The 10,635-nt window shown below is 49.3% G+C and overlaps 2 protein-coding genes across 5 annotated transcripts in view; both read right to left on the bottom strand.

The window, feature by feature from the left end:
• Window positions 1-17, bottom strand: part of TBC1D9B (TBC1 domain family member 9B) — a 23,151-nt gene extending 23,134 nt beyond the window's left edge. For all 4 annotated transcript variants that reach the window (XM_035338554.1, XM_035338555.1, XM_035338556.1 and 1 more), the window contains exon 1: window positions 1-17. The gene's annotated coding sequence lies outside the window, so the exon portion shown is untranslated.
• A 1,309-nt stretch (window positions 18-1,326) lies between these two features.
• The window catches only part of RNF130 (ring finger protein 130), a 53,260-nt gene continuing 43,951 nt past the window's right edge, over window positions 1,327-10,635 (bottom strand). Inside the window, exon 8 of the mRNA XM_035338559.1 lies at window positions 1,327-7,885. Coding sequence (XP_035194450.1) covers window positions 7,776-7,885 — 110 coding nt within the window. The 3' untranslated portion in view covers window positions 1,327-7,775. The remainder of the gene's footprint in view (window positions 7,886-10,635) is intronic.

Below are 10,635 nucleotides of genomic sequence, written 5' to 3'. Positions count from 1 at the left end.
GCCGCGCCGCGCCGCCCGGTCACGGGGCCGCGCCGGCCGCCATCGCGCCCCCTGGCGGCCCGGGCCCCGCACGGCAGCGGGGCGGTGCCCTGCTGCTGCCGTGGCGCCGCGGCACGCTCCGCAGGCTCCGCAGAGAGAAGGTCGCGGGTTCGAATCCTGCTCCCGGAGAGAGGGAGGTGGGGTTTACCTGGCTGCTTTGCGGCTCCTCCGGTTGCCGTTCTTTACACTTCAGCCCCGTGGGATCCGTTGACATTAACGAACAGGGATTCTTTAAATGCTCTCTCGTGCTGTACACACTAATTTACCAGTGCGCAGCTCCATGGGCTGCTCTGTGGGGCTGCGGCCTGCTCCCCAAATGGCGGCTCCCCGCACTGTGGCCCCATCCCTGGGACAGGCTCCAGTTCTGCCAGCCAGGCCGGCACTGGTTCCACCTCTTCTTTGTGGTGAAGTGAGGACATTTACCCTTTTTGCTGAGCGCCTCTGGTGTCTCAGGCTCAACCCTGCATCCCCTCCCGGCTGCTGGCTTGATTTTGATCTTCCTTTGGCAGATCCAGAGCCAGCACTCAGGCCCGCGGTGGGTCCCTGCAGCAGCAGAGCAGGAGGCACAGTGCTTCCCCGGTTCTTGGCCGCTGTTTTTGTTTCAATAACCATTAAAGAATCTCCCCACAAATTCCGAAAGTGTCACAACAGCAGAAAATATTGGTGTCTACCATCCCCGTGCTTACTGCCAGGCTCCCAGGAAGGCGGGAATGCCGTGTTTTCGTTAGGCCTTCAGCCCTGGGATGATTTATCCTCTGTGCTAGTGCGCTGCCCTAATCCCGGCTGGAGCCTTTGTGCACTACTGTAATATAAATATTTATTAGCTGGCTGAGCTTTCAAGGCTCTGCCTTCATCTTGATAGCCTGGTTCTGTGTGGGAGCAGCGGGCTGGCTTTTGAATGCTGGATCTGCTGCAGGAAGGGGCCGAGCACGGGGCTGGTCCTTTGGGCAGTGGGTGACAGAGAGATGCTCAAATGCTGCCCCACACACCCTGGGACTGGGGGCAGTTTGGCATCTTCCAGGTGGCAAACGCTTCGGGAACGTTGGCTGGTGTTTCCTAGATGCTAATGTGCCACTTTGAGCCACGTGGCTTTTAATGGCCTCAGATTTCTAGGCACTGGCATAGCAAAATAAATCAGTGTTTTTCTATAGAGTAAGAAGAATGTTCTCTGAAAATGGATCTTTTAGCAGTGTTGTTCCCCAATATCCTGTAAGGTCTAGCACTGGAGTTGCTGTGCGATGCTCTCAGCCTCCTGTACTTTGAGAGACACCAAGCTCACAAACGTAGTACTTTTAAATTGCTTTTTATTGAAATGTAGTACATTAGCAAACCCTAACTAATAGGTATACACTATTAACATAATCGGCATATACCACGTAACTACGATACAGTGTTATACTTACATTGAAATATGTCACCAAGTCCCGCGGCTGTCAAGCTACCCTCTCGCAAGAGCCCGAGCGATGTGACGGTCAGCACGGCGTCGTGCTGCCGGACCTGTGGCAGCTGCTGCCGTTTTCAGGTTGTGTTCACACCGTGTCGTGCCGCCTTGCATCAAGCCAGCTGGATTAGACTTTTTGTTTTACACACACGCAAATTGTGTGTTGTTTTTTTCTGTTCACTATAGTGCCCCAGTCCCAAAGGCAGTCCCAAACCCTCTCTGCTGCTAGAATAAAATGACCCTGTTTTAGTGGATGCTGTGTGTAGTTAGCCATGGACTCAAATGGGTGATCCCAAATAGACACAGTCCTACAGAGAGGCTTTTAGTGCTTTACAGCTACTTGGGAGACTGTGGCAGGTCTGACTGGCTGAGCAGAGCTGCTGTCACCGTCTCCCATTTACAGGACTAGTGCGACAGCTCCTACCAGCCCTGAGATTTCAGTCTAGAAATACGGGGTGGAAAACATCTACCTGCGGATGTGGGCTTTTCTTCCTGCAGCACCTTGCAGCACAAGCACAGGTTTGGGCCAGCCAGGCAGCACTGGCACACGGTGCCCTTCGCTGAGTATCCCATCGCGAGGGCAGACACTGCCCAGGACATGCGAGGCTCTGACAAAGCATATCAGGACTCTGCGTGCGTAACACCACAAGTACAGTTTAGGACAGGTCAGACAAACTTTGTTCACTGTGACCACAGGGAGAGAGCGTCCGGGCAGCATCTCCCCTTCTGCTCCCCTGGTCTCTACCCTGCATCTGCAGAGACCTTGCTTTGGTACTGCTTCAAAGAAAGGGGAGAGGGGAGGTAAAAATCATTCCAGTGTTAGCCTGGTGTCCGCCCTTGGGAGGGCTAGACTCCTTCGGTAGGTGGTTAACTGCTGGGTTTGGCAATACAGAGAGCTGGCTCAAGGTGGAGCCTGGAGTGGCACATCGAGTGTCAGTGGGGGCTGGAAGCAATCACAGCTAGCTCTTCGTCCACAGGAATGTTCTCTTAGTTACAACAAACTCCTTAGCCAGACCTCTCAAATCTGAACCGTTCCTAACTTCACCAGCACAGTTCTGAAAGCATTTTAGCTTTGCTGTAATGGCCCCAAAGACACCAAGGTTAAATGTGGCTGGTTTTAGAGCACCACAGAGCATCAACTGTGTTTTGAACCCCAAAATGTCCTGTGGGGCATGGGAGCTGTGCCAAGCTGCGTTTGCTGCACGGCTCCCCCAGGCCAGCACAGGCAGGGCTCTTACAGCCTGTACTGCCTGGGACAGAGGGTCGCAGACCCAGGCACAGTGAGAGCAACCCTGGCCACCAGCTGGAACGGATGGGGTTTGCCCTCTTGGGGGGATGCCAAGCCCTGGAGCATGTCACAAGCAGCAAAAAAGGCAAATAGTGCAGCAGAGCAAGGTGCAGTGCCAACCCCAGGGCAGAGTCAAAAGCTGCTTGCCCCTGAGGACACTGCTGTGGGAAGCTCACAGCTCACCGCAGGCACTGCTGCAGGGGCCACTGGGCCTCCTGGGGAGGGATTTTGGGAGACAGGTGATGTCTCCTAGCAGGTTTTTGGGCTGTGAGATCCCCACCCCAGCTGTGCGACACTAACTCAAGTTACACCTCAGCCTTGCAACGAAATCACTCTGAACAGCTCCAACGTTTAACAAACCCCTATATGCACTTCTGACTTTGCAGGAATATTTATACTTAATTATAACTCTTTGGGGAAGGGACTATGTCTGGGCAACACTTTGTCCCACACACCTGGAAACCATGGATGTTATTGTTGTACAAACAATAAACATCCAGCTGTCACTGCACAACCCAAGGGTCCCCCTCCATTCATCCGCACATCTCTGTAGGCAGATATGGGAGGGGGGCACCACACTTTTCTTAATTATTTCCGAGATAATTGAAGCAAAGCAGAAATGTGCAGTAGCCTTAAGAAGCCTGTCTCCCTCCTGACATCCCCCCCAGCCCAGTTAACTGGAACACCTTCCCCTCCCCAAACCTCCCCTGCTCAGCCGGAGCCCAGCCTGCCCTCGCAGCTGCGCTCTGCAGTGCAGCAAGCCTGGCAGTGAAAGAAAAGCAGCGAAGGTATTTTTAAATATAACAACACATATGCAAGCTGTCACGGCACAGCACGCGCTCTTCTGCATGGCTAGAGTCAGAAAATTAGGCCACACGTGGATGTGCAACGGGGGGTGGAAAAGGAGCCAAAGCATCACCGGTGAAGCTCAGGGTGCTGCTGGGGACCTCCGGGCTGGGAGCAGCACGGCGGCTCCCGTACTCATCCCTCAGCGCGTGCGGTGCTGTGTGACTTTCTTCGTTGTAAAACCAGATGGCTATTAGCTAAGCAACATATTTCTGTATTTTTAACAGCTTGGTCAATTCACGCCCCGCTAACCGTGCCGCAGAGCTGCCCTAAGTGTCAGCTCAGCTCCGGTGCCCCCCATCCTCCTGCGGTTACGACCAAGCCTCGGCTCTGCCAGGCCTTCACACTGCTTCACATCAGCGTCTTCAAACAGAACAGATGTGCACAAGTCTCGCAGGATGGTCCTAAACAGATTTATTTAACTACCGTGTCCTTCTTTGGCTTATGTAGGATATCCGGCTATTCCTAAATCATCCCCGCGTGCCAAGGCAAGCATCCTAGAAGCAAGGGGGGGGCAGTGCAAACAGGCACCAGCACGTGAGCTTACTGTGGGGAGTAATCGTAAATGGCATTAAGTAAATTTTATCATGCTTCAAATGTAATATTTAATGGTAGCATTATAAGTAAAAAGCACACTTACAGTCTTTTTTTTTTTTTTTTTTACTGTTGGTTATCCTCTAAGAACACAAGCAAACCTCGATTTTACAAATGTCTTATGGGAACATGCAAAACTTTCGTAAAACAGGAGATGTGGGGTGGGGAAAGGGAAGGTGAGGTGCTAGGGTTTAGACAGCTTAGGGAAATACTTTGAGATAAAAGCATTTTTTGTATGTAGAAGTCATAAAATTAATGTTATCTGATAAAAACATTTTTTTTTTTATCCTTAAAAATCATCTTCCAAGTTACTGACACCTACAGTTCTTGGTAGATTGCCGTATATCTGACTTCTATGAAATGACTCGACCGTACACAGCACCACTGCAGCAGAACAAGAACAACGTTGCTCATCAAGCTTTCTTTATTTTTTATATACTGATTAATATTAAAAGGAAAACCTCAGAGTTAGCAGCACAGCCCCAAAAAATCACCCATGCTGCTGTGCTGCCTCTTTCCCATCCTAACTATGACTAAGTACAAGAGTGCCTGGTACGGCCTGTCCCAGCACGCGCGGAGGGATCAATTGCTCGAACTGGCTTTTAACGTTTCCAGTGCTGCAAGATTTTCCAAATCCAGAACATCAGTTCTGATCGTCAGCTCCTGCTGCCTCTCCGCTCACTGACTCCACTCCAGCACTAACCCGGCTTTAGATTCCTGTGCCAGACCCCAAGCGTCCCGATCAGAGGCAAACCTTGCCCCTGCTGCCATTAAAAGTTACCTAGTTTGGAAATAAGCAGATTTAACAGAACATGGATGGCATTATTTATTCATTTGCCTTTTGGGGCTTTGCATTTGCTAACGCTTATTTTGATTTCCATCAGCTTTCTGGCTGTCCTCCGCGACTCTGACACACAGCGGGTGCGAAATGGCCAGCCAGTTCTGTTCAAACAAATGAACCAAACCACCAAACCACCCCACGCCGACCAAAGCAAAGCAAAACAGGAAGCAGCGAGGGGGGAGACTTTCCGTGCCCACACCTCTGGCGGTTGGAGGCTTGTGGAGATGTCCCCAGGCAGCCCAGCAGCGCCGCTGGTTGGCAGCACCCATGGGTGCCAGCACGCAGCTCACCTCGCAGGGTCGATGGTGCTTCCCCAAAAGTCCCCTCAGAGCAGCATGGGTGGGTTTCTGCCTTGTCTTCCTCTGCTTGCTGGGGTGCTGATGGTAAAGCTAGGACTGAAAATACCCTGCCGTGCGGCACGAGGCCGGGAGGCATCTCTCGGGCGCACTTCTTCCTGGGAAAAACGTACCGTGGGGAAGTCCTCTTGGTCTTGGGAACCCCCTGCAGCCGGCTGGCCCAGGACTTGCTGGGAGCTCCCGTGCCTCCAGCATCCCATCCCACAAAAACTCCACTCCAGCAGCTCCACGTTGGGAGCTGTGGCACAACCCGCTGGCATCCCCAGCCGGTGCTACTTGATTTAACCGTAAACACTCGCGTACAGCTTTCTGTAACCCGACCACAAACAAGCCCTGTAACACCCTCGAGCGACAGTGATTTTTCTTTCGGGTGCTTGTTTTCGGAAGCTCCCTGCCCGCCGCCACCTGGCAGATGCAATGATGGAAGCTGGGCTTGCTCAGCTGCTGCCTGCCGTGTCTCAGCGTACGTGTGCCGGGTGCCACCGGGGGCTATGCCCAGGCCAGGGGCAAGAAAAGCAACCGACCTGCCCCAGGGCAAGAACCAGGCTGCCGCTTCCTGCTGCCTTCACACAGACTCGCTGCTTGGCAGGGGAAAGCAGGTGTTAAAGCTGTGCTCCAAAAAAGCTTAGGGTGTAAGCGTATTTCTAGGGTTAGCTGAATCGCAATAAAAGTGCATGTGGTAAATGGAAATGTGGGTTTTACGAGAAAAAGCTCTCTAAACTTCACACTGCCTGTTCTTGAATTATCAGATTAAATAAAGCCGATGCACAGCAACAGAAGTCAAGGCATGTTCTGCAAGTAGGATCGTTTCCTCATTTTACAGAGCTGGGCTTTTCTTTTTCTCTTCAACATCTGTGTAAAAGACACAGCTGAACCACACTTCAAGTAAGGATATATGTCAAGCAGACTTACACAATAAAAAGAAAAAACAAAGCAGGGGAATTTCCCCCGCTTCTAGCAAAAGCTAACAGAATTAAAGCACGGAAGGGTATGTCTTACCTTTCTTTTTGGCTTACTGATTTCTCAAGTTTCCTATACAGAGTGAAGCTGTGTTTCACATTACAAGGACACAAATGCATTTCTACATCTACAGTAACTTAGACTGCAATGGAGAAAATGTTAACATCCATTAAACAGCAACACATCGTCCAGGAGGAAACGGTGGAGCAGCAGCTCTCGCTTCTCCGTGTCTGCTCACCTGGGGAGCACCACGGACTGAACTCCAGAGGTTCTCCCTCACACTGTCCATCTCCGTGTTACTTTTCAGAAGCTTGAAAACAATCTTCATTTCCCCATTGCTTCTGGCACACTCTGGTAAAAATGGATTTTCCTGCTGAGTCTCAAAGCGGTTGCTGCTTTCCTTTATTCTTCTGCTTTCTGCATTCACATTATTGATGGCAGTGGGAAGGGGCACGGCTTAGAGAACGTGTTTGTTATTTAACTGTTGCAGATCTCAATGGGAGAATGGGATAAGAAGCTTACCTCTTTGCTTCTCTGTGTGATGCCAACACGATGGCTTTTAAAAATCTTAGTGAAAAGTTTGGTGGATTTTTTAACCTCCCCCCCAAAAAAGTTAAGCGAGAAAGACAGCTAATTAGATTCCTGCATATTTCAAGAAGTCTAATGATTTTCAGGTAGATCAAGTGCTGGTTCTGTCAATGTCATCTCTATAGAAAGAGACTCACTTGACTGGAGCACATGGAAGGACCAAAAATATATTCTGTTAGGCCACTTTCCTCCTGCTTCAATAGAAATGGAGAAAAAAATGGAAGCATCAAGTTCCTTGAAATCTTTCTGCAAATGCAGGGCCTCTCTGCAGCTTTAACGTCAGACTGGCTTGCTATTGCCCAGGGCTGAGCGGGTTGTAGGAAACTCAATGCACTTGTAAAGGTCCCTCTCGGAAGGGGATGTTTCACAGTAAGGTTATGGATTGACCGAGATATACGGAGTGCTTTTACCAGTCACTGGCCATCTCCTCTGCAACTAGTTCCCTTACTGACGCTGCCCTACTATCCGGACGATTAAAAAATGGAAACAGCAGACGCCTATTTAAGAGACGCATTCGCAGTACAAAACAAACTCTTAGGACCACCGCAAAGCCTCCTCTGCATCGCCGCGGCTGGGCCGACACAGCTCCCCATGCTGTTACTCAGCCATTTCCATCAGACAACCTTGCTTGTGCACGGTCAGAGAAGCCACCCTTAGAAACCACCGCAGCTGGTCTTCATCTCTGCGATCTAGAAGGCGGGCTTGTGTTCTGGAAAAAGCAGCTCTTCTTCAGACAAAGGAGATCCATGGAAAGAGTACACAACAATAGGAATGAGAAATGAAAACAACGGAAAAAGGGCCAAGAAGGAATATGGATTCCTTTCAGGTTTTGTTCTCGTCATACATGTCCAAAGCGGGCTCGATTGTTGAGAATTCGCTCTCGTAGACCAGACTTCGCGGGGACAGAGAATTGCGATGAAAGAAGTGGCTGCCTACAAGAGGTAGAACAAAACCTTGTTAGGAACACACATGGACAACGTAAGAACCGAGCAAAGCATCCTCACGCATGGGTTCTGACCGCAGACACAGCACGTGTGGCCAGCAAGGCCGCCCTCTTCATGCAAACCAGCAACAGGAGCATGGGACAGTTAGCAAACGAGAGCTCAGGAGAGATCCCAGCCTGCACACCCTCATCCTCTCGTGCAGGAAGGGGCACCTGGAAAATAAGTATTTATTTGGTACTGCCAGTCATTGAGCTGAAGTAGGCTCTGGTGGCTGGACCAGCCTTGCCGCCCTCTCCTGTCACGTCTCAGCTCGGGGCAAGGAGCAGCGGCCACAAAAGACTTGGATGAAACCAGAGATCGTTTTCCATAGGAGTTACTGGTTTAAACATGCATGTCACATCCACCATGTTCCTGTGAGGGCCTGGCCATGGGATCACAGTCCCACAGCCTCAACCTGTGAGGCGCACCTCATTGTTGGTCCACCTCACCTTCGGCCTTTGCGCCGTACAGTTACCATGTTGGATCCCCCCCAGAGGTGCTGCAGGGATTCGCCTCCCTCCACACCCTGCCAGTTCCAAGTGCTGCTTTACATATGCATGAACCCCACCGCAAATGGCGCTCCCAGATAAAACAGGTCAAGTCTGAGCAAGGCCAGGGCAGGCCCGAGTTTCGCACCGCACCTTGCTGCTGATTTACAGCCTCATGAAGCAGGTTTTCCTCCAGAAAACCAGAAACCTTTGGTAGGTGCTCTGTCCTACACCGTGCATGGCAGCAATCTAGACAGAGGCACCCACGTATTTCCTCACACAGAACCCAGGAAACCCCAACCCTCTCCAGTGTCGGAGATAGCAGCGATCCTTGAAGCAAGCACGTTGAAGTGGCTGTTGACAGGGTCGGGAATGGCCGTCCCGCTCTCGTCTCGGCAGGAGTTCAACCTGATGCTCCTGCAGCTCCTCAAGTCCACAGATGTGGTTTGCGAGGAGCCCAGCCCTGCTAGCGTACACCAAGTTTTCTCTGGAAACATCTATCAGATCAGGCCCTCGGCCAAAACATTTCATTACCTGGTTTCTAGATCCCATCTGGGATTAGCTGGGAGAAAGGCTGCTTAGATAACAATACACCAGGCATCCACGCCAGCCAAATTCGAGGCAACTGAAAAGCTTCCAAGTTCATCAAGAAAGCACTCAGCAAACCAAGGTGCCTCTAGCTTCAGGCACCAGTGGAGCAAGAAGCTTAGGGGATTGCAGCTTTAGTCCTGATGGAATTTAGGTGCTTAAATCCTCCTTTCTTTGTCAAATTTTGGGACAAGCCCATGCTGTTCTAAATCAAAGAGCTTACAGAAGGTACGAGGGAAGAATTCAGCTGCTACTGTCCTTGACAGCTTTTCCTCCTTCCCTGCTCACCCAAAAGAGAGTCTCAGAAAAGAGAAATAGTAATTGTTAGGATTAAAATAACAAACAGCTAGAGTAGTAATCAAATGTGCAACATGTCTACTGCCAGTTTCCTAGCCATGCTCCAAACCTCTGCCTTCTACCCCTAAAAGCTACCGCAGAGATTCATTCTGCCATTCTCACTGAGAATTGGAAGCTCTCAAAAGTAATTAATTATTTTTGATCTCACAATTAACTGAAACAAGCCGTTTCATTGTATAGGAGCACATATGCAGGCATTTGGAGGAAGCATATTATCTTGGCATATACTTTGCAGAAGTGGTCAGTAGCAGATCACGAACACCCACCTAAATCTGAATCCTGTCCCAGATTTAAAGGTTTCTTGAACTGGACAATGCTTAATTGAAAAAAAAAATAAATTTTTTTGAACATTGACTTGGAACTATGACCTTCAGATGATACCAGTCTACCTTCAAGCAACAACAACAAAAAAACACAAAACAAACAAAAAAAAACACCCTATTTTGGAATTGTAGCAGATAAAACTGATTTTTTTAAAAGAAGTTTTTTTAAAAACTTCTGCACTGTGTTAGGGGTCAGAATCATTTAACTTGTGATGAGTGAGTCTCAGCTCGCTGTTGAAATAAACCATGAGTGTTGCATGTTTCATCTCCCTTTTCTCCACCTGCTGAAATGTTACAGACCAAACAGCCAATGCTGAAAAAAAAACAAAGAGGATTCTAAAAGCTCGGTGCTGCTTTTGTTTTTATTACATGGAATTCAAACAAGGGCTTAGGAAGCAGACAGCCGAGGCAGTCATTTCCTCTGTGTGTGGGGAGACTTCCACTCTAACTGATTCAAGGGAGAGATTTAATCAACAGCCAGACAGGTCATCTGACAACCAACTTTTTAAATTAATCTGAAAAAAGGCACTGTATATCCAACACCTCCAAAATTCTTTAGTGGGATGTCTTCTGGCCTCTTGGCAAAAGAAAGTTAGCCCCCCCCCACCCACTTCCAGGGAGGCTGCATGGTATCGTGCAGATACAGACTACTTTGCTTTCATACCACCTTCAGGACACATCATTCATCCTTTTTCTTAATGTCACATCCCCCTCATCCCCTTTATTTGGAAAGCATCTGAATCATGTAATTTTTTCCAGAGAAAGTAATCTTATTACTCCTTTCACAAGGATTATGAGCATGCTAGACAACATTTCTAAACATGTTTTGTTTTGTTTTTTTTTTTAAAAAAACACATCAGCATGCAACCTACCTACTTTCTCTTAGATAAAGGACACCGAAACAATACACTTCTCCTTACTCAGTTTGTTAAATCAGATATAT

Source organism: Oxyura jamaicensis, chromosome 13, assembly GCF_011077185.1.
Source record: "Oxyura jamaicensis isolate SHBP4307 breed ruddy duck chromosome 13, BPBGC_Ojam_1.0, whole genome shotgun sequence".
NCBI classification, from domain to species: domain Eukaryota; kingdom Metazoa; phylum Chordata; class Aves; order Anseriformes; family Anatidae; genus Oxyura; species Oxyura jamaicensis.
This window is presented reverse-complemented; position numbering and strand designations above follow the sequence as displayed.